At 39.1% G+C, this 24,018-nt stretch overlaps 3 protein-coding genes across 5 annotated transcripts in view; 2 read left to right on the plus strand and 1 right to left on the minus strand.

Moving 5' to 3' along the window:
* Or52u1 (olfactory receptor family 52 subfamily U member 1) overlaps positions 1-17,042 on the plus strand; it is a 33,439-nt gene extending 16,397 nt beyond the window's left edge. The window contains exons 3-5 of one of the 3 annotated variants that reach the window (XM_087658775.1): positions 3,307-3,366; positions 4,540-4,668; positions 14,620-17,042. In XM_087658775.1, coding sequence (XP_087514901.1) covers positions 4,660-4,668; positions 14,620-15,615 — 1,005 coding nt within the window. In that variant the 5' untranslated portion in view covers positions 3,307-3,366; positions 4,540-4,659 and the 3' untranslated portion in view covers positions 15,616-17,042. Of the gene's footprint in view, positions 1-3,306; positions 3,367-4,467; positions 4,669-14,619 lie in introns of those variants that run through there. The other 2 variants (XM_087658773.1, NM_001000168.1) reach the window with 2 other exon arrangements.
* Positions 6,992-7,945, plus strand: Or52d3 (olfactory receptor family 52 subfamily D member 3). The gene has a single exon (NM_001000547.1). It carries the CDS (start codon positions 6,992-6,994, stop codon positions 7,943-7,945), a length of 954 nt encoding a protein of 317 aa, NP_001000547.1.
* A 5,236-nt stretch (positions 17,043-22,278) lies between the features above and the next one.
* On the minus strand, positions 22,279-23,178 carry Or52ac1 (olfactory receptor family 52 subfamily AC member 1). The gene is given in 1 exon segment (NM_001006595.1): positions 22,279-23,178. A coding segment is annotated over 1 exon segment (900 nt).
* Positions 23,179-24,018: the final 840 nt, after the last annotated feature.

The raw sequence follows: 24,018 nt of genomic DNA on the forward strand, positions 1-24,018 counted from the left end.
ACCATGAACCTATTCTTCTGATAATGTACCCTTTTCCAACTACTCTCCCATCCCCTTCTCTTTGTGTTCCAGTCTCTGCAACTAGTCTACTTTCAACTTCGAGGAGTTCTGGGTTTTAACTAGTGCTATAGTGGAAATGGTTATAGGAGAAGATAGGTATAGTTGCAACTAGAAAATGAATTCATTTGTGCCTTGTGCCTTGTGCTTGTGGAGTCAGGGGTCCCTTCTCTAGGCATTTATGTTTGGCCTTAATGTCAGGGAATCTCTGGGATAAGTAGACCATGAAAAATTGTTTTCCATCAGAGTCTCAGAATCCACACAGTTCTATTGTAAGAGGACCTTTGTAAGGTAGCCTAGAAATTGACAGGAGTTTTTGTTTTTTGTTTTTTCCTGAATGACCCCTTGAATTACTTCATAATTTACCACTTTCAGGGCAGCCTTACAGAGAGTGGCCAAAGGCAAGTTGCAAATGAATCTCTAGTGAAAATGTCCCCTCCCCAGATATTGTAGTTTCATTTCAGTTCCTGATCAGATCCACATCAGCCCTGAATGAATGGTGGCATTAGTTTGGTGGATTTTATCTGCATGCATCCTAGCCTGTTCCCAAACTTCCCTGTGCTCCTTGGGGAGAAGGTTGTTGGTGAGAATAGTATAAATGTCATCGGAAGTGAGTTTGTAAGATAGGGTGACATACTGAAATTCTTCACAAAAGGTGGAGGAATTAGCAGCAGGGGACCCCAATCTTTTTTTCTATCTGAGAGAGTTCACTTAGTGAGGAGGGGGGCGTGAATTCTGACCAAGCCATCTACCCTGGAAACTTCCCACAGAGGGAGACTATGGCTGGGTTAGGTAGGGGAGGGAGAAGTAATGGGGGAGGGATTCCATGCTGGAGTAGGAATGAGTACCTAGAGGACTATGGGCTACTACTAGGCTGGAAGTGGGTACCAGAGAAGTTTGATTAGGTTGCTTTATTTCTGGGTAGGGAAAAGGAGAGACCAGAGGGTATAAAAGAGGACAAGGAGCTGCGGGTTGAGGCTATAGAGTGGGGGTCTCATTGGCTGGTTGGAAAGTTGTTGGAAGGAATCATCTGGGTTTGAGCTTCATGCTAGAAAGAGTTGATCAGGAAAACAGGAAGGATGGAGAGAGGACTCAGAGCAGAGATAAGAGAAAGCCTGGACATGCAGAATCTGTTTCCAATTCCTTGATCTCTCACAGTAGTTGAAAAGGTTCCAAGTAATATTGGTATCTAGGGTACCATTAGGCAGTCATTCTGATTGGTCATCTAAGGGATATTGAGGCCAAATTTGATTATAAAAGTGGATAAGTTTGGGGTCCTTCAAATAGGATTCTGGGTGTAGAGGCTGGCCATTTTCTGAGAGGCATCCCAAGTACAACTGAAAAGGTGTGGATGCCACTCTTTCTGTAGATGGGGAGGGGGAGGAAAAAGATTGCATTGACCTGAGGTTGAGGGCATTCCCAGGACTCAGAAAGGACAAAATGAAGGCCAAGCCATTTAGTGGGTTATCATTGCCCTCAGCAGTGGTCATGGCTAACTTTCTGAGGAGACTTGGTACCTGGTACCAGGGCTTTCAACACAGCCAGAAGGCAATGAAAAACCAAGATCAGGAATAAAGTCTCATCCTAGGGAGAAAGTCACATCACGTCATAAAAGCTACAAGGACATAGAGAATGGGGTTACAAGCAGCTCCTAAGGGGAGACAGAAAAGGGAAGGGGGAAGAAAGGGCTGCAATAGCTAAGTTGGGCCTAAGGAAGCTTCAGAATTGTAGCTCCAAGGATTTGTGGGGGTGAGGAATGGTGTGGGTAACTCTAAAGACCATGGCTGGAGTACCTCCACCTCCAAGAGTATCAGAGGGATGCCAGATGCTCCATGGTCACTTCCTCAGACTCAGGGAAGCTTTTCTACAAACCACAGGGGACACTTAGAGAATTATTGCTGGTAGATGGGATGCTGAGCAGTCTATGAGTCAGAAGGTCAATCTGTTGTGGGTGGATGGAGATGAGGGCCCCAGGTCATCTCAGACCACAAGGGGAAGTACAGGCATCAGGAAAGCCTATCCAAATCATGATGGCAGTATAAGGGTTTTACTGGTGCAAGGCCATCTTGACAATTGGTAGCCAAGGAATACCACAAAGTCACATGCAGTGGATCTCACACAAGAGATTTACTGGGGGAGAAATACAGAGAGAACGCAGAGCTCTGAGTAGCGGGATGAGTTTATAGGGTGTTTGGAGCATACACAGTGAGCTAATGGAAAAGCACAGCAAGACCTGAAGTGTTGCTTGGCCTTCAACTCTGAAAAATTGTTTGACTGTTAATGCTGATTCAGGGGTGTGGGGCTCTGGGGGATGGGGATTTCAATGTCTCAAAACTCAGAGTCAAGCCAGGGACAGAATGTTTTTCCCTTCTCCCTGGTCTCAGGCTTGGGGTAAAGTCATGAGTAGGGTGTCTTTTCCTTGGCCCCTTTTACCTACACTGAACCATAACAAGCAGTAACTAAATAGCTTATTTCCTTGTGTACTTAGGTGAGGAATATAAGAAAAAATTACCATGAAAATATACCAAAAGGAAGTGATCAACCTCAACATCAACCAGGAGGAATTCAGATTAGATATATCTCTTCCTGAAAATAGATGATAAAATGTTAGACAATACAACAAAACTGCACATTCAACTCATCTTCTATCTATCTATCTATCTATCTATCTATCTATCTATCTATCTATCTATCTATCTATCTATCACTTTGGGTGCTTCCTTTACTCATTGATTCCTTCCTTTCTCCAAAATTACTTTCACCAACAGCCTGACACACTTGGATTATATTATTTTTCCAAAGTCTGGGAGTCTATTATCCCATTAGTGTAAGGCTATGGTACCTCCTTCCGTTGAATTAGGAACAAATGTTCACACTTGAAAAGCAGATTTTGCCGTGGCTGGTATATGTCCCCTGAGATCATATATGAACATTTAACTCTATTTTTAGCATCTGGGACCATTAGTGTTTTGAGGAAACCTCATCCTCTCTGGACCAAGAGTACCATCACAAGTTAAGGGTAAAAAGGATCAGACCTTACATGCCAGGAACTATGTTGTATGTGCTGAGTAGAGGTTTCTGTTGACCACTGAGACTGCGGTGAGTATTTGATGACAATAATGGATTGTAAATGAAGTAAAAAAATAGATCTGTGAAGGCAAGAAGAGAGGTAGGGGAGGGCAGGAGAGATGACAGCCATGCAGAAGTACTGATTGCTTTTTTTGTTTGTTTGTTCTCACTTCTTTCTAGGTCACCTCAAACAGATCCCTATTCTACAGAGCTAGTTCCTTGAATATCTCAGGTATCTGGGTAGGTACAATGTATACTGCATACATAACAACATTTCATAAGCAAGCTCCTTCTCTCTCTCTCTCTCTCTCTCTCTCTCTCTCTCTCTCTCTCTGTGTGTGTGTGTGTGTGTGTGTGTGTGCATGAATCCTTTCTGTGGCAGGTTTTCCTGTGGCTGTTTTCCTTGGGGTCTCAAGATAGGGTACATGGATTTCTAGATACAATCATCCTAACAACTACAAGGTAAGCACATCCGGAGTCATAAAAAAATAGTCATTGTATATTTAAGGTACAAAACATGATATTATGAGGAACTATAGACAGTAAAATATTAATTACACCTTGTTCTCACATCAAACCAACTGAGTGTATGCAACAGCTTTTATATTTGTTAATGTGTAACATTGTTCTTGCCTTTGTAAGAAGCTGCACTGTATCACCAGAAACTCCAATTTGTCTACACAGTATGATACCTTTTAAATTTAATTTACCCCATGTAGATAGCCTTGGAATTTCATGTGTATAAATTTTAGAGATCCACAAGCAAATATATCCTAATTGTAACATTTTCTTGGTGAAAATTGGTGACTGATTTCCTAATAAAGATAACGTTTAGTTACATTACACAATAAAGGAAGTGTAATCATTCTTACATCTCTGCTAGCTATAGCACAAAATGCTACAATAGTTCCTTGACCTCCAAGCAGTGAATGAGAGGAATTCTACAATGCTGGAAGGTTGGTAGGATTGGGATTGTAAGGGAGTTATTCCATTTTATACATTGCGGGTACTTAGCTAGCTAAATGAGGACCTGCCTTGAATATTTTCAAAGTGATATCGATTTGAGGAATGTTCAAATCATAGTACACTTACGCTGAAGTGCACAACTCGAGAAAGGCTGTTACAGCTTTCGAATTGACTTTTTCAAATAAAGTTTTGCTTTTTAGATTTTGAAATCATGAGAGATATCGGGGAATGTTTTAATGAATGTGCATTAGCTATCTGGGTGACACCACAGATTTCACATGCCTTCTGATTTAGTAATTAGCACTGTTATCTGTGTTTTATTAAAACTCTAAGGACAGAAGGGAATATTTTTTTAAAAAGCACTCAATACAATTAGCAAGTAATTGCAGCAAAGACATATTTTGAACCTAGGCAATCTGAATCTAGGTTCTAGCTCTCATGTTTCAGACTGGACTACAGAACAAGATCTGTAACAGGGTGATAATACTGGAAGCCAAGCCGCCTGAAAGATGTTTGAAGAATTTGAAGAAGATTCAGATTTGGAGAATAGCTATCATTTTCTGCAGGATGACGTCTGTGAGTAGAAACTGGCTTATGTGACATTTCTTCACAGTATGTGCTAATGCAGTGTTTTATTTTTATAGTGACATTTCTTAGTTTAGTATGTCTACTTACTGCACCTATGACTTTAATGTAGCATCGAGCCGTGAAGTGTCTGAGACAGGCTTTCTCAAACCAGCATACCTTTCACATGGCATGCTTCCCACACGAGTCTGTTTTCCTTTGTTGCCTGTCCCAGAGCTACCCCATTTATCTGGGTGATATCGGGACTGAAAGGCTTTAACATCTTGTAATCTAAACCTCCAAAGTAGAATATTCTGGAGACAATCTCTCAGCAAGCCCATCCATATACTATTTCTAGAAACAGACAGGTGTGTATTATATAAATTCAATTTCAATTAATTTATGAATTATTAATCTTAATAGTTAACCAATATTATCCATACTATAGTATATTAAATAAGATGTGATAGGAGCTTTTCCTGGAATATATACAGTGTAGAAATTATACATTTAGAGAGGGAAGATCTTATTTTGTTCTTAAAAAAGGTTCTCAGGAAGAATTTCCCATTTTTTTCATTTCTTTTTCTTTTATTGGATTTTAAAATTTACATTTTAAATGTTATCCCCTTTCCAGGTTTCCCCTCCAGAAACCCACTATCCCCTCTGCCCCCTGCTTCTATGAGGGTGATCCAACATGCACCTACCCACCTCTTTCTACCTCCGTGCCCTGACATTCTCCTATACTGGGGCATCGAGCCTTGATAGGACCAAGGGCCTCTCCTCCCATTGATGCCCCACAAGGCCGTCTTCTGCTACATTTGTGGATGGAGCCATAGGTCCATCCCTGTGTTCTCTTTGGATGGTGGTTTAATCCCTGGGAGCTCTTCTGGGGGTCTGGTTAGTTGATATTGTTGTTCTTCTTATGGGGTTGTAAACGCTTTCAGCTACTTCAGTCCTTTCTCAAACTCCTCCACTGGGGACTCAGTTTCCAGTTCAATGGTTGGTTGGCTGCAAGCATCTGCCTCTGTATTTGTCAAGCTCTGGCAGAGCCTCTCAGGAGACAGCTATATCAAGCTCCTGTCAGCATGCACTTCTTGGCATCAACAGTCATTTATCCAAGTCATATATCCCAAAGCTTAACTGCTGAGTCCAAGCCTTACTCAAACAATATTTATTATTCTAATGTCTGTAAGGCACACAAGACTCAGAAACTTCATTTTAACAGGGATGAGGTTGGGGAAACACGATTATTAAGGAATTAAAATTTCTACATCTTTTTAATCTCTGTCTCTGTCTCTATCTCTGTCTCTGTCTCTGTCTCTTTGTCTCTCTCTCTCTCTCTGTGTGTGTGTGTGTGTGTGTGTGCGTGTGTGTATGTGTACACACTACTACAGGAGAGCAGGTGTCAGATGAAAATGTATTCAGCTAACACCACACAGACAACAGTGTGTCAGGTGACAAATTTGAAACAGTCTTTTGTATAGAAAGAATGCCATATGAAAAGCACATGGTTTGAGAAAGCATGTGTCAGATATTTCACAGCATCCAACATGATAGAACATGAAGTATTTGGTTAAATATGAGGTGAAATATACTCTGTGGGGAGGTAGAAGCAAGCATAGGGGGAGCCTTGCATATCTTGTGTTAGCATCCCCAAAGGAAAGGGATCACACTTTTTATTTAGATACTTTAGGAAATTGTTAATGAGAAACCATTTACAAAGTGGTGGATATGTGTAAGGCCATCACAGATGCTGTGGGGTTCCATAGGTGACAACATTTAGTCTGAAGGAATGAGGGGAAGATACGGTCACCAGAATAAGCCAGACCCAAAATGACAGTTCAGTTATAAAAAAGCCTTTAACAACAGTTCTTCAAAAAATAAATGCCTACCCTTCATCTCTTTCCTCTGTAGAAGACCGCTACTTTCTGTGATGAGATACTTCTATTAGTAAGAATGTGAGGATTATAATTCATGCTAGTGACCAGAACACAACACAAGATGGTAGAGGACAAGCTGGAGAAGTTGAATACAAAATATTTTACACAATATGTGCGCACTAAGAAAGGTTAAGTTGACTGCATTTATGTCAAAATATTTGGGACCTAGTGTAGAAGCCGTCTTAGAAGAAGGCGATGCTGGAAGTGAAATGAATACTGTCACTTAAAGAATTTTAATAATGCATACTAGAAACAAAGAAGGCATGAATTTGCACAGCATTGGCATGAATGAATAACAAGAATTTGAATGGACGTTTAGTAGGCACTGACGGTATTTAAGATACCATCCTTTCATTTTCTAACCACTTTTAGGAAGAAGGTCTTCACCTCGCATCATGATGCTTTCTGCCTCTATCCCCAATGGAACTGCCTTCCACCCTTCCACATTTGTTTTGCTCGGGATCCCTGGGATGCAGGACCAGCATGTTTGGATTGCTATTCCCTTCTGCTCCATGTACATCCTTGCTCTGGTCGGAAATGGTACCATCCTCTACATCATTATAACAGACAGAGCTCTCCATGAGCCCATGTACCTCTTCTTGTGCCTGCTTTCTATTACTGATCTGGTCCTCTGTTCAACAACATTGCCTAAAATGCTGGCTATCTTCTGGCTCAGATCCCATATTATTTCCTACCATGGCTGCCTCACCCAGATGTTTTTTGTTCATGCAGTTTTTGCCACTGAGTCAGCTGTTCTGCTGGCCATGGCTTTTGATCGCTATGTGGCTATCTGCAGACCACTTCACTATACATCCATCCTCAATGCTGTAGTAATTGGGAAGATTGGTCTGGCATGTGTGACTCGTGGCCTTCTCTTTGTCTTTCCTTTTGTCATTCTCATTGAACGTTTACCCTTCTGTGGCCATCATATCATCCCTCACACTTATTGTGAGCACATGGGCATAGCCAAGCTGGCCTGTGCCAGCATTAAGCCTAACACCATCTATGGTCTTACTGTAGCACTTTCAGTCACTGGCATGGATGTGGTCCTCATTGCTACTTCCTATATCCTGATTCTGCAGGCCGTGCTGCGACTGCCCTCAAAGGATGCCCAGTTCCGAGCATTCAGCACGTGTGGAGCCCACATTTGTGTAATTCTTGTCTTCTACATCCCTGCATTCTTTTCATTTTTCACTCACCGCTTTGGTCACCATGTACCCCCTCAGGTACACATCATACTTGCAAATCTCTACCTCCTTGTGCCTCCTGTTCTCAACCCCCTAGTCTATGGCATCAATACCAAACAAATCCGCCTGAGAATACTTGACTTTTTTGTAAAGAGAAGGTGACAATAATCTCCACACATACAAAAAACTAATGAGTTCCTGGCTTGAGTTTGCTGCTTCTGCTAATCTCAGTAAGTCAGTATCAGGTAACATTTAAGATTTTGCAGATCTCAGAGAAATTCCTTCATACCTATAAAGTTAGGTATAGGCTATAGATGGATATTTAGTCTTGAAAGAAAAAGAAATAGGTAAGGATGGAATGTAGAACTCTTTACAGAAGAGCCATGAAGGTTTTCTGTGCCTCTCTACACAAACTCATGTGCTGGAACTAGAGGGAAAGTGGGATTAAAGATCTATTTCATGCAATCGAGAATGCACATAGATATTGATTACTCATTCAGTGTCAGGCCTTTCTTAGAACTAGTGTCATCAATGAGAGTCTCAACCATGGTCATAGAAGGCTAGAAGAGACTAAGGCCCTTCGGATCTGGGTTGGGTTTTAAAAAGATAAAGATGACAGCTGAGTCACTGTGAGGCGCCTGGAAGCCTGTGCTTGCAGAGGGAAGGCAGAGCAAAAGTTTCTCAAGGAATTACTTCAAAGGATGCCACTCTGTGAAGAATATACTTACCTCATGACTTCTGCTTCTTGGTGTTCTAAGCACAATAGAGTTCAACATACAAAAACTTTCTAAAGGCCACTGTGGATTTGGTGTGATCTTTTGTTTACTTCGGTAGATAGATTCCTGGGTATACAAGCATCCCTAGGATAGTTCCTTGCTAGCTGAATCCAGTCAGAGTGACAAGAATCCTCAAGCATCTGGCCTTCACGCACGTTTCCTTTGAGTTCTGGAACTGGTTATGAGCTGCTACATGAGAGGTGGAAATCAAGCCCAGGACCTCTGGAAGAGCAGTCAGTACTCTTAACCACTGAGCCATCTCTGTAGTCCCATTTCCAGATGTTCATCAAGGACATTCATCCTACTTTGTCTCTTTCTTATTCAATGATGTAACATTCAGCCTATCCACACTTGGTTTAATTTATTATGTGGTGTTTGATGAGTAAGAGTCATATGAGCAAAGAACATAAACTTTTATTGCGGAATCATAAAACTGTACATACTGTGAACTTTGTCATCTTAGCCTTTTTAGCCATACAATTCAGTGATCTTAGTATGCTTACGGTGTTGGGAAACCTTCAATTTTTGTTTACAAACCTCTACATCACTACAAGTAGAAATTCTGCAAACCATTAGAAGTAACTATCCACTCCTCAGTCTGCCCAGCCAAGGAATTTCACCAAGAACAAGTCTGTTGTGTTTAAGAGAGCATGGCTTACTTATTGTAATTGAGCTTCCTTCCATTAAAAACACTGTATCGAGGAGCCACTATACTGTGTATACAGGAGAGTTTAACAGGTAAATAAGCTTAAGAACCTCACAACGTGGGTGGATGAAGAGAAGATGATGTGGTTTCACCAAAGCATGCCATTTGCAGTGACTCGATATAAAAGGCATGGGAGTCTTCTGTACTGCCAGTGACGTGGTGAATTCAGATAAGGAATTCCATTAATTATGGGTCAAGATCCAGCCTTGAAAACACTGAGGGTCAAGTTTAGCAATGGAAAGAAAACATAACCAAAATCAAATGATTAAAAGAGCTACTAAATATGATAAGTGAGATTGCATGGGGTCAATAAATCTAAAAATCCTTTGGGTTAAGAGAAGTAGTAGCCTCTCTCTCTCTCTCTCTCTCTCTCTCTCTCTCTCCCTCCCTCCCTCCCCTTCCCCCCTTTCCTCCCCTCCCCCCTCTCTCTCTCTTTCTGTCTCTGTCTCTGTCTCTCATTTACACACACGTGCACTTTCAAAAGTTGCATTTTATATTAGATAAAAGAGAAACACTTTATGAAATTAGGCTGTGATTATAGCAAAAGTGTTTCAGTGAAATGAAAACCCCTTAGACTCTCATGAAGATGCACTGAATTAAGGTTATAAACAATATTAGTAATGAAACAAAGGAAAACTGACATAAATCTTAGTTTTGTTCTCCTGTCTTACCCAGAGGCTGTGCATGTTGAGTCACTGGTATGCAGGAGGATGGATTTGCTGTGTCTGTCTCATGCTCTCTCAGGAGCCCCTGCTTATGAGGAGCTTAAGAATGCCCAGCTTAAGTTGCCTCTGGGTGGTGATTTAGTAATGACACACACTGGAAATAGGACAAAGGCACTGTCACAAGTGTACAGTAAGGAACTTAAGAGAACATGGCTGGTTGTTATCTGCACCTGACAAATTTGTTCCAATGAGGATCAAGAGCAATCTTTTTGTTTCTTGATTTCTAAAATATCCAATACCCCTTTAAAAGATTATTTAATAGAAGGTAAGCAGGAACTTGGTGAAGGGAGGTGGCCATTACCTGTTGGAGATAATTTAAAACAGCATTGATTAGTTTGTCATATCAACCAGCATTATCCAAACAGCACAAAATAGATCATCCAGTTGACACATAAGGTTCATTTAAACTTTAAAAACTACCAATGTGTGATTATTCTGATAACAAAAATTTGTTATAGACACTGAAAACTTTAATATATCATCGAGGCTTCTTATTTATTTGATTGTATATTTTAAAAGTAGTTTCTGAGCCCAAATTTACAATTAAAGTGAAAACGAATGTTTCATTATATTCCAAAAGCAAACACTCACCAAAATATGTTTCTCCTATACTGTATAAAGAGAAAACTCCCATAACAGCATTGAACACCTAAGTAGTTCTACTATCATTTTTAAAAAGTATGAGTTTAAATTAAGGTTTTGAGAATTTCATAGATCACATAATATATTTTGATCATATTCAGCCCATTGGTTCCCCTTTTTAAGCACACAAACAAATGTTTATGATACATAGTCTTCATGTTGAGATCCTAAAGTTTCAGTGTAAAAGACATCCTGTGGTTTTTATTATTTTTAAAATAGGGCCTTAATGAAACCAAGAATAAACAAAACAGTAGATATAAATGCAAAATACAGTTATATCAAGACAAAACATAGTTGCAAATAATATTTTAGAACACAAAATCATAAAAATTTGCTTATGAAAAATTTATTTTTGTAAAGAAGAGTTTTTGATATGATTCAATATGGCAAAACCCAAGATAATATTTAAAGATCCATATTTTGAACTCCTAAATTACTTTCTATGATAATTTAATATTCTTAAATTAAGTGTGCATTTAAAGAAATAGAAATATAAAGTTGGAAATGCAATAAAATCAGACTATGTAGAAGAAGTTGTAAATTCAGAAGCATCAACATTAGTTTTAAAATATGACCAGTTATATCAGTATATTATTAAAACAGCATGTATAGTACTTTGAATTTGTAACTCCAGCAAATTGTAACAGTTTTTATAATAAATGTAAGATTTTATAGTAAATCTTTAGTTTAACTTTTTCTTACATCAATTTTAATGTGTTTATATGCACATGTATGTTTGTGGACACAAATGAATTGTGGCATATATGTTGAGATCAAAGGACAACTTTCAGGAATACTTCTATCCTTTTACCATGTGGGTTACAGGAATCTAACTCTGATCGTAATGTGTCTGAATCATATCACTGGCCCCTAAATTCCTATATTATTACTACTATTATACTATTTGTATATATGTGTTTTTATATATGTGTGCATGATATGTGGATGTGTGTGTGAAGATCAGTGGACAACTCTGTGGGGTTAGCTCTTTCCTGCCTTTATGTGTCCTCCAAGAATTGGGCCCAGGTCACCAGGCTTGTGCTTCTACAATAATTCTAATAGCAAAACAACAAGAACAAAAAAGAGTCAATGAGGAGTGATTTTGTGGCCTACCATGTAGTGAGTAATACACAATCAATCATGATTCATTTAGTGTAGAGTAGATGGGGACAAGCCGAAGGAGATAGGTAACCTTCCCCCATGTGGCATGTATGTTTTTCTTGCAATAGCATGTTCCCTCCCCAATGGATGGCAAAGACATCTTAAGTTGAGGTGAGGGTGGAGCAACCTTGGGGGTAATTCCACAGTGGCTGTCTTCTCATGTCTTCTTGACAAATGGGGTTCACCTTGTGGGTCTCAGGACGTATTTAAAATGGCTGACTGATGGACTGTGTATTGAAGTCTTTGAAAGTAGTACATTTAGGACAAGATCATAGGCAGGCTGTAGTAGCTGATATTTAGTCTTTGTTGTGGATCATAAGACATAATACTGAGGTTTAGTTCTCTTCCCCTGAACATGCCTGAGTAAGAGAGGTAGCATACTGAGAAAATCATGCAAACGTAAACCTCTCTGCTAGCTTCTGATGTGGGAGGAACATGAGAAAATAGGTGGAGGAGATGGAGGTGTAGTCATGCTGTGACTTACAGCAGGCAGTGGATAAGAGAAAGGGAGTACAAGTCAGATTTGTGCTAAAGAGCCCTTCCTGAGACCACAGCCTTGGAACACATCAGAATGCTCATATAGAGAGGATTACCATGGATGTGATGCTTTGACATACATTGACATTCTTAGGCTTTACACTGAGTGTAGGAAATTCATTTAAGAAGGACTAGCTTTTGTACTAGTTGTGTTTGATGCTTCTAGATATCTAATATGAAGAAGAACTCATGAGATAGGATTCACTCAGTTTATTTCTAAATGAGTTTCCATGGCTGTTTGTCATCTTATTGATTTATTGGATGTTTATTATAGGCCATTATGTGCGACGCATTACACAAATGTTTGCAATGCAAGATGTAAGGAGAATGCAAGCTTGGATTGTTATCCTTGGTGCAGTTATCCAAGGAACTAGGTCAAGTTGTTTTTTCTCTAAAAAGCCTAGAGCCCCCTGGCTCTAGATTGTATATCCAAGGAGCTGCATTCAGGGATGTAAATTTGAGGAAGCAGAACAAGGAGAAAGGATTCATTCAATTAAAAGCTACTTGTCACTGGCACCTGCTTGCCACGGTTACTTATCAGGAGCACCTGTAACAGGAGATAAATAGCAGAAGCCAGGATTTTTGAATGTTATTAAAACCACAACTTTCTGCTGATGAAACTATAGCTCCTATTGTATATGATGAAGTTACGTGTTTATAGCCAAGGGCACCTGTCCTGCTCTATTTATGAATGTCACAGGACATTCAATTTTAGTCCCCTTTTTATGCTCTTGCTTCTGTCTTGCTGACAATCATCTCTAATTGCCATCTTTCTATAAGATCTGTCTGCAAGAAGAATTTTATCAGAATTTGGCTGAATCCAGCTTTTGTTGAGTTTTCCTGATTTTATGATTTTTATTTTTGACCAATAGTATAAGGAAAAATTAAGCCATCTAATCATCTTCATCAGTCTTTGCTCCTTGACAGTTAATTAATTAATTAACTTTGCATCCTGACTGGAGCTTCCCCTTTCCTCTCCTCCCAGGTCCTCCTTCCTTCCTCTCCCCTTGTGCCCCCTTCCTTTCTTCTCAGAGAAGGAGAGACCTTCCATAGATATCAACCTGCCTTGACATATCAAGTTGTAATAGGACTGAGTGCATCTTCTTCTATTGAGCATACACTTGAACACAGTGCACTGTGCACAGTGCACTCTCCCTGGAGTTCTTGTTTGATGTATCTGCTACTTTATATAAATCTGGCTTTGTTGTGGCAAAAGCAAGGATTTTCTTCCTTGAGACTAACAATGTTCAGACATAAACACACTGTATAATCTCTTCCACTATTTCTTCATCGACTCACCATTAACTTTGATCTCTCTCTCTCTCTCTCTGTTCAGTCAAGATGGAGTCTTTCCAGAATCCCTAAGATTAACCAACCTTATCTTCTGGGAGTTCAGTCAATCTCCAGGGTCAGTTTTAGAAACAACAGCTATGGTGCCTTGTGGTTTTGTATTGCAGGGGGATTGTGAAGGAGATAATTCTGGACACCTTGGGGCTTTTTCCCTAGGTGTCTTAAAGAAGCACATCATGACTTCTGCGTGCCTGAGAGGAGAGTAGAGAGATGCAAGGCTGTGAGCATAGGTACTTGTTAAAATACATGCACATACACATGTATACATGCATTTCAAAATGTTTGCTGAAGACAGCTGAGACTAGCTGCCCAGGTTATCACTCCCTCATGTTCAGGTAAGAGCCTGTAGGTGACAGTAGTGCACGGCATGCACCCTGAGCATCAGCCTCCCAGTCACCTGATGCCCACTTCCACATTAACCACCATTGCCAAATTCTCTTTCTCGTACACACAGAAAAAAATTTCAGATCCCACTTCTGCTAGAAGTGAATATTTGAGTTGAATTTCATATAAACTTGAAGTGTTAGTTTTTTTCTTGAAGGTTAATTTTTTCGGATTGTTTCTGAGATAAAATGTGTCTATTTCATTTTGCGTTTTTGTTCATTTTTCTGAAATGCTTTAAGCTATACATCTTAATGACAATGAATATATTTCACTGTACACTCACCTACATTTAATAATGTATTTTAACAATGAGTCATCAATCGTTCTTCCTCATTAACAGCATTTCTCCTGTATACATTTTCAGACATGGATGCTGTCATGCTAGCACTACATTGTTACTGCACACCGTGGCACAATGCTAGGCTACATAATATATGCTATCATTAGTTCAAATTGTTTTGTGTGTTTAATATTCTGTTATTTTCCCCCAATTTTAAGCACTTGACACTTTTCTTATAGTTTAAACCCAGGTAGATTCTCTGTTGCTCCCTTCAGGTACTTCCCCAGGGTGCCACGGTGATGCCTTGCAACAGCACCAGCCACCCTTCTTTCTTCATTCTCCAAGGCATTCCTGGGATGGAAGACAAACACAGATGGATCTCCATCCCCTTCTCCTCCATGTACTTAATCACCGTGATGGGGAACTGCACCATTCTTCTCACCATCTCCATGGAGCGCTCCCTGCACAAGCCCATGTTCCTGCTTCTCTTCCTCCTGGCTCTCACAGACTTGGGTATGTCGACGACCACCATTCCTAAGGTGCTCTGCATATTCTGGTTTGGACAGAGTCAGATAAGCTATGAAGGCTGCTTGGCTCAGCTCTTCTTCATCCATTCCATCTCCGCCATGCAGTCATCTGTCCTGATGACCATGGCTTTTGACCGTTATGTGGCTATCTGTAAGCCCTTGCGCTACTCCACCATTCTTTCCAATAGTCGCATTGGGCTCATTGGCTTAGCGGGTCTGGTACGAGCAATCCTCTTTATTCTCCCCATGCCTATCCTCCTCCAGCATATGCCTTTTCATGCCAATCGAGTCATCCCCACAACCTACTGTGAGCACATGGCTGTGGTGAAGATGGTATGTGTCGATACCACAGTCAATAGGATATATGGTTTGGTCGTGGCCATGCTGGTGGTTGGGGTGGACATCTCAGCTATTGCCTCATCTTATGTGCTAATCCTACGAGCTATCATGCATCTGTCTTCCAAGGAAGCCCACCACAAAGCAGTCAACACCTGCACCACACACATCTGCGTCATGCTCGTCTCCTATACCCCCAGTCTTTTCTCTTTTCTGACTCATCGCTTTGGAAGAGGCATTCCACCTCATATCCACACTATTCTTGGCAACCTCTACTTCCTTGTACCACCCATGCTCAATCCTATCATTTATGGTGTAAAAACCAAGGAATTTCGGGACAAAGTTACCAAATATTTATACAGGAGGAAGGAGCCTATAATTTTTTCTCACAATCAGAAACTTGCTTGATAATGTAGCAGTTGTATTAGGAATCGATTATAAGTGTCTAAGGGATATGGTTAATGGTAGAAATGCATTGAAATATCAGATAGCAGCCATATTTATTCTTGCATATTTATTCTTGATTTCAGTAACTCAAAGGCAATACAATTATTCCCCGTGGAATAAAAGAATGATATCTGCTCTTAATATTTAACAGTATTGAGCAAACTACTTGTTATAAGGTATATTAAAGCACTTTGAATGCCACTATCCACTCTTTTCATGTGAGAGAATGTGGAACATTTTCAAACAGAGTATCATAGATAAAACTAACGTTCTTATTCTCAATAAGTGGTCAAATATTTTAGTATGTACTTTGCTAAGGCATGCACAGTCAAGTCTGATGCAGGGTTGTGTGTGTGTGTGTGTGTGTGTGTGTGTGTGTGTGTGTGTTTTGGAAAGGAGGTTGGGAGATAGAAAATGTTGTTTTAGGAGTGAAAGGGGTCAAGAAAGCTTGAAAATGAATTTAGAGTCAATGTTTTATCATCCCCAGCAGAAGCCTGACACTTGGACCACAGAACTTTCTACTTCCTTTGGAACAAGGGAGTACATATTGGATATAAACTTAGGTTTCTAGAAAAACTTTGGAGGAGAAGGAAAAATATTTGGAAACTCTAGTTAGAATAAAAAGGTTGATGTGGGTTTTAATTAATTTTATACTTGCAAAAACTGCTGGCGCCAGCATTTCCACTTCTCACAAACAAATCCAGTGTGTGAGAAGACCTTTCCCTCCTTTTGCAGAGCTCTTTTAAATTTATTTATTTATTTTTATTTCATTCACATTGGTGTTTTGCCTGCATGTATGTCTGTGTGAGGACATCAGATTCCCTGGAACTGGAGTTGAAGACAGTCGTGTATTGCCATTTTGATGCTGGGAACTGAACCCAGGACAGTTGGAAGAGTAGCCAATGCTCTTAACCACTGAGCCGTCATCTCTCTAGCCCAAAGAAGATTCTCTTCTGATGAAACAACTCTTGAGAATGTCTTAATAGGGAAAGCTGTGAATGTTCACTTTACACTCTGAAAATCATTATGACACCATGCACAAGGATTGTCTGGCATAAAAATCTGTGGACTGAGTACAGAGCCAAGATTTACTCTTAGTAGCTAGTTCATCCATGGGCTTGCCCCATAGATTTTGGTTTTCCTTTGCATTGAGATAATCTCACTATGTTTTTGACTGGTGTGGAGCTTGCTACACCAAAGTGGCCTCAAACTCAGAGATCCACCTGCTGCTGACTTCCTGGACCTGAGATTAAAGGGTTGTACATTCACAACCAGCTCCCCAGATTATAAAAATTTTAATTTTAGTTAAAAAATAATTTATCTTTGTTAAGGTAAATCAGAAAGCACAACTCTAGTTAATTTAGGATGCTTTAGAAAATGTTCATAGGAAACAAATAAAATAAATAAAACAACTCTAGAAGGAGCTTCTACAAGTCTCATAGTTATCAATGTTTACGTCTTTCTGGGTTTTACTTCTCAGACAAAGGGTAATAAAATGTTATCATTATTATTGTTCTCCATTACATTGTAATTAAAGAAATATGTGCATTTGATAAGGCAGTCAAGTGTGCTAGACTATTCAATATACGAGTTTTCTTCTAGGGGTTGGGGATTTAGCTCAGTGGTAGAGCGCTTGCCTAGGAAGCGCAAGGCCCTGGGTTTGGTCCCCAGCTCCGAAAAAAAAGAACCAAAAAAAAAAAAGAGTTTTCTTCTAGCTAGAAACATGAATATATACTATATATGTATGTCTATATAATAGTTCTGTGAGAAAAACTGAAAATTTTAACTAATAGACATAAATTAAATATATTTGTGATTAAAGAATATTTTCACTGATTTGGTAGATAAAGAATTAAAAAATGTTAATACTGTATATGTTTTTCTTTTTTAAAGGGAGGGACCACATTTATCCCTTTTTTTTAACAAAATAAAATATAATAAGATAAAACAAAACCCATCATATTTAAAAATAAAAACCAACAGGAAAATTATAAAAATCTCTATGAGAAGGTACAAGGATGTTTACACATTTGGGAGTCCCATAAAAGTGCTAAGTTCAAAGCTAGAGTTTGTATGCAGAGGACCTGATGCAAACCTGCATCAGTCCTGTGCTTGCTGCGGTGTCTCTGAGTTCATGTGAGCTTCACTCAGGTGTTTCAGAGTTCCTTCTTCTCCCGATGTTCTCCAGCCCCACTGTCCATCTGCTTCGAGGTTCCCTGAACTCTGAGGGGAGGGATTTGATGGAGACGTCTCACTTCGAAGACATACATTGAATATTTTCAAATTAAATGAAGTAAATAATATACAAAGAATGAGGAGTATACCACTACACATTTTCTAGGACCAAATACAAAATCTTCACCAGTGTATAGAAGATTTTTATATTAATTGTGGACTATTGATTTTACTTATAATGCAATGGAGCTGTGTCAAAAAGCAAAATTGTTTCCAGGCAACCCCAATTTGATGTTTATTCAAACACCCTAGAATTCAATCAGATAAAGCGTAAATAATGGTCAGGCAAGTCATAAGCCAAGAGATTTTAATTTGTATGTAGTCTTCATCCTATTCAATTTTATATGAATTTTCTGCCACTTCCTCAAATATAGTTTTAATGGTAAAATTATTCAGTCTTGGTCTTGCATATTTTTAAAAGATTATATTTAAACTTTTGAAATACAAAGTGTCACAATGACACTTCTGCCCACTTTAATGTGAGCAGAACTATTTCCTAGATAACCTTAAAAATGTAGTAACTACAAGCGGATCAGTGATGTCTGGGTAGATGGAACAGCTTGGGGATCACAGTTTTTGTTGGAAGAATATTTTAAGTGTTACTAAACGACTAAACAAGAATTTAAGAAAAGCATACCCTTGACAAGAGATAGTCATCTTAAATGTCTTCTATTAAAAAAAAAGATTTGTGATGAAGCCAATATCATCTGTGGACAGGACTGAATTGCAATTTACAGGTTTTACAAATTGGGAGTATATCAAAGTTTGTGTTTATTTGATTACTTGTCTTTGTAATCCACACCAGGACAGATGTATCTATTTAGTTATTTCAAAGCTTCATGGCAGTGGTTTTCAACCTACCTAATGTTGCAAGCATTTAATACAGTTCTTCCTTGTCAACACCTAGTGTATTGGGTCCCTGGCTAGGGTCACAGCAATCAGGACACAGGGGATGCAGAGTAAAGTGAACCACTGCATACTTTATTGAGTTCTCCAGCATCTTTTTTTTTCTGGGGCAAGCAGAATAAAGATTTTGCACATCTAATTCTCAACAGCTTCTATTTCTAAAACAGTAGTTTATGTGGGTTCGAGGTGAACAAAACCTCCTTGCAGACTAAGAAATCTGTCTGTAGTCCAACTCTTTTAAGCGTTTCTTAGTTTAATTAAAATAAAAGACTTTCCTCATGAGAAGATGTTCATGAAGGCCACTTTCTCAGGCATCAGGATTCTCTAAAGAGAAAGGATGTGTTCTCTTTGCCCCAGTGCTCTGGGATTCTCTGATATCCTTAAGTTACCTCACACCTAGCAGGCTGGGAGCAGTCACCTTATGCCATCTCTCTACACTCATGTTGTGATGACCCCCAGCCATAAAATCATATTCATTGCTACTTCATAACTGTAATTTTATTACTGTTATAAGTTGCAATATAAATAAGGTGCCAAAGGGTCACAACCCATGGGTTGGAAACGTCTAGTCTAGAGAATTTTGTTGTAAGTCTGTGAACATAATTTAGACAGTCACCTACTGATAGATATTTATTTGCAGGGTTTCGTTGCTTTTAGAAGAGTGACATGAGGATTCTGTTATATAAATCATATATTCACTGTTTGTACAAACAAGTATTACTGAAGAATGAATATGTAGAAATAACACTATGGGAGAAAATAGTCTATACAGCTTTCTTAATACAGCAGTTCTTGACAGATCACTAAAAAAATCAAACACAACATAAAATAATAACTATAAAAAATGTTGAATCTGAATGTGCCCCAGATGATGACTGGAGATACTATAACATGTGTTAGCATTTCAGAGCAGGCCTAAAAATTGTCAAATACTGAGTATCTTGTGTAGGTCTTGTACCAGTGGTCACAGTCTCTTTGAGTTCCTATGTGTAGCTGCAATCTTCAACCAACCCAATATTAATAAGCATATAAACTGACCCTAATCATTCTTATTTTGCATTTGAAAATTATATTTAATTAATTATTTCAGTTAGTATATAAAATGGCAATTTTGATTATAACATTTTTGCCTGTTCTCTTGCTCATTTCACAATCTCCCTCTATCTCGTCACTCCAGATAGAGCCCATTCTGCTTTTATGCTCTATGTACACAAAATATATTTAAACATAGATTCTGCACAAGAGAAAATATGTAATACTTCCTTTTCTTTCCCCACATTACCACTTCATATACCCTTAAGCTTTTTTCCCCATCTTACTGTTCCCCTTATATTTTTCATGACCTGTGCATATACATTTAAGCCCACAAGAGAACACAAGATGCAAGCAATGACAAGTCTCAGCAGAAGTGTCCCAGTGAAGATTTATGGGAATGCAGGGTTGGGCTATGCCATCTCTAGCATTGGCCTTTGGGCAGGATCTCCTGTTAGAGATAAAACATTTGGACATAGACATGGCTGTAAGCAGACACTAGGCTAATCCATCATTCCTAGAAGTCAAGCTTTACTTTCAATCCTGCAGCACACGATATCAAGGCTAGTCTGTATAAAGAACAGAATGTGGCAGAGATGGTGATGTACCATTTCTAATTCTAGATCATCTTTCGTTCAGTCCATTCACTCTTGGGGAAACCAGATTTCCTGCCATGGGTTGCATAGTAACTTTATGAAGAGATGTTTGTGACAAAAACTGAGGTCCTCAGTCAATGATATTGGAATTTGATTTTGGAATCGAATCCTTCAGTTCCACTCAAATCTTAAGACTTTTGTTTCAGTTGACATCAATTCTAAACCTTTTGAAAAAAGCCTGGCTGATCAGCACCCACCAAGTTGTCATCAGACTCCCAATTCTCATGCTTCATGAGAAAAAGTTGCGTGTTGCAAGTTGCTTATTCTAGGATGAATATTTTTTATCTTATTGAAAACGCTTAGAGCAAGACATGTACAGAATGCTACATATCATATGAACAACGGTCAAATGTACCTTTTCTTGGCTTGCAACACAGAAAAGTAAGTATGGACATTTCAGATCCAAGTTTCTTCTTTGCAACTACCCAGCCCTTGACTTTTGGATAATTAAATGGCCATCCTACCTTAATTCGCTATAATGATCTGGATCTTATTTTTAGACCTGCTAATTTATATTGTCAGAACCATGAAGTTACAAATCCAAGAGTTCATCATGGAGCATGGAAACTGAGCCAGAGCAGGCCCACAGGGTACAGTAAACTGCGTGAGCACAGAATGGGTATCAGAACAACAGAAATTGGAAGGAGGTGTGTCAAGGTTTTTAAAAGGCAGGGTAAGCCTAACAGAAAAGAAAGGTATTGTGCATCTTTAAGTGGTTTGCAATGTTTATACTTCAATCATGGCAGAGTTTAAATTAAATTGAATTTAAGAATCTCACTGGCTAGTCACTTTAGCATAATAGATGACCTATGAGAGGGCTTGCAGGGAGGAAAGGGAGGGAAAAGTAATAATGCTATATTATAATCTCAAAAAACGAATGAAAGGTTTTTGTTTTGTTTTTAAATTTCAAACATAATGTCATAGTTGAAATTGGGGCTCAGAAATGCAAGGCCTTTTCTGCTGACTTTCAGTTCAATGACCACATCTATTTTATTTGCCTTAATACTAAGATGATGATTGAAAGTTTACATTTCATGCTTTTATTTTGTGCAAGTTGTTTTAGACAAGACATTTTATAATTGCATTTTTACAATGATTTATTATTGTAAATTTTACTCATACAATGATTTAAAACACAATAACAGAGCAATAATTCACTGCATAATGTAAGTTGATCTTTATGCAGAAGCTGAATCATTCTGGGTAAATTCATTCATGTGAGGCTAATGTTGATTTAGAAGCAAGTAGTTTCCAACTCACATCTATTTTTTTTAAGTAGAATTTCCTCTCACAGAAGTATCTTGAATTATGACAAGCTTGACTTAGTTTACAATGAAACAGTTCAAATTATGTATTTCAATAGTCCATAAATTCTGATTAGACATTACACACACACACACACACACACACACACACACACACATACACACACACAATCACAATCATTTGAGTAGTCTTGGAAAATTCCACATTACTAACATATTAAAAAGTCACAATAAGCTGAGTAATTACTCTTCAGTTTCCCACGCATTATCGTAAAGAAGGATTCAGTGAGAAGCAGAGCAGAAAGAATCCTTTCAGCAAGAAGATAGTAATTAGAAATAAGCCAAATTTGAGAATGAGAACATAGAAAGAAATGGCGTGAAACCACTCTTTTGTGGTCTATTCTTTCCATAATATCCACAGTTTATTAGGAGATATTACTAGGTCTTGTACGGTTGTCAAAAGTCTTCTCATATATCCTCATCATTTATCTAGTTGAAGGATTATTACTGGGATCCATATCCTATGAAGTTCATCTGCACAAGCATTTGACCACCCTGTCCCGTATCTCTTTCATTTTTATACCATAGATAATTGGGTTGAACACAGAAGGTATGAGAAGGTAGAGATTGGCAAGGATAATGTGAGCATGAGGAGGAATGTTGCGACCAATGCGGTGGGTGATGGATGAAAACAGTCCAGGTACATACGTGATGAGAATGACAAAGAAGTGGGCTGAGCAGGTGTTGAGGGCTTTGAAGGTGGCATCTCGAGAGTTGAGGCGTACCACAGTCTGCAGGATGAAGACATATGACAAGCCAATTAGAAGCAGATCGAGTCCCACCACGAGCAAGACCACAAAGAGCCCATAAATCCGATTGGGTCTGGTATTACTGCAGGCCATTTTTACCACAGCCATGTGGTCACAGTATGTGTGAGGAATGATCCTGTGACAGAAAGTCAGTCTTTGAAGTAGAAGAGGCATGGGCAGGATAAGGATGACACCCTTGGCAAGTGCCACCAGTCCTAGGCGTCCAACTAGAGAATGGCTCAGAATTGTGTTGTAGCGTAGTGGCTCACACACAGCCACAAAGCGGTCAAAGGCCATTGCAACAAGTAGAGCTGATCGTACTACTGAAGCTCCATGAATGAAAAACATCTGTGTGAAACAGGCATAGACAGCTATGACTCGATCATCAAACCAGAAGAGGCACAGGACCTTGGGCAGCAGAGCTAGAGTAGAGATGAGGTCAGCCACCATCAGCAGGGCCAGGAGCAGGTACATTGGTGTGTGAAGTGTGGGCTCTGTGATAACCAAGAAGAGGATAGCACCATTGCCAATGAGGATGGCCAAGAGCATGGAAGTGAATGGAAGAGAGAGCCATATGTGTTGTGACTCTAAGCCGGGCACTCCCATAAGCGTGAATGTCATGGAGCTGGAGTGGTTGAAGAGTACCATACCAGAAACCAGTAGTAGTTGTTAAAGAAGACTGAAATACCTGCCAAGGAGATACGGTTGTTGTTGGATTTTACTGGTTTTGGTTCCAATGGTTTGCTAAGCTGTGATCCAGAGAAAAATGTCATAATGTCTTCTTACAGTTATGTAATACACAGCCCAGTTTCAGTCCCATCTCCAAGACCTTTTATTATTTTCATAATCAATTTTTATGGGTCTTAGCCTTCAATATAAAAGATGTATAGAAAGTCTTTATTTTCACCTTTCACAGTTCAGCAATCCTATGCTTTAAAAAACCCATCCCCTACCATGACAGAAAGATCACTTAGCAGGTAACATGCTTACTGTGCAAAAGCAATGACCTATTTTAGATTCTTTGAACCCATATAATGGTGGAATGAGGGAAACAATTCTGCAAAGTTGTTCTTTGACCTCTACATACACATCCACACATTCAGTAAAAATAAAGTCTTAAAATTTTCTGAAGTTCTGAGTAATTAGAGGTGAAACATTTTTATCCTTGAACAAAGGCTGAGAGAAACTGATAGAATCTTGTGATGTTTTCACTTGAATGTATATACAGAGAAATGGAAAGGTACACTTCTTCATTCCTTGTTCCCAGATGACTGAACAGTTAGGAGAACTTTTTCCTTGGTGCTGTGTTTCTTCCTGGACTATCTCTGCTTGGAGCATTCTTTCTTTCCCTGCAACTTCTATTTTGTGGACAAAATGTGGAAGACAAGAATCTATACATGGACACTATGAAGTCACTGCTTCTCCTCATCTCTTGAACTGTACATATGTACCTTTGTTGAG

Source organism: Rattus norvegicus, chromosome 1 (assembly GCF_021556685.1).
Source record: "Rattus norvegicus strain SHRSP/BbbUtx chromosome 1, alternate assembly SHRSP_T2T, whole genome shotgun sequence".
Classification (NCBI taxonomy): domain Eukaryota; kingdom Metazoa; phylum Chordata; class Mammalia; order Rodentia; family Muridae; genus Rattus; species Rattus norvegicus.

Coding starts and splice junctions, on each gene's coding strand:
- Or52d3 (NM_001000547.1), top strand. CDS start 6,992: ATGATGCTTTCTGCCTCTATCCCCAATGGAACTGCCTTCCACCCTTCC.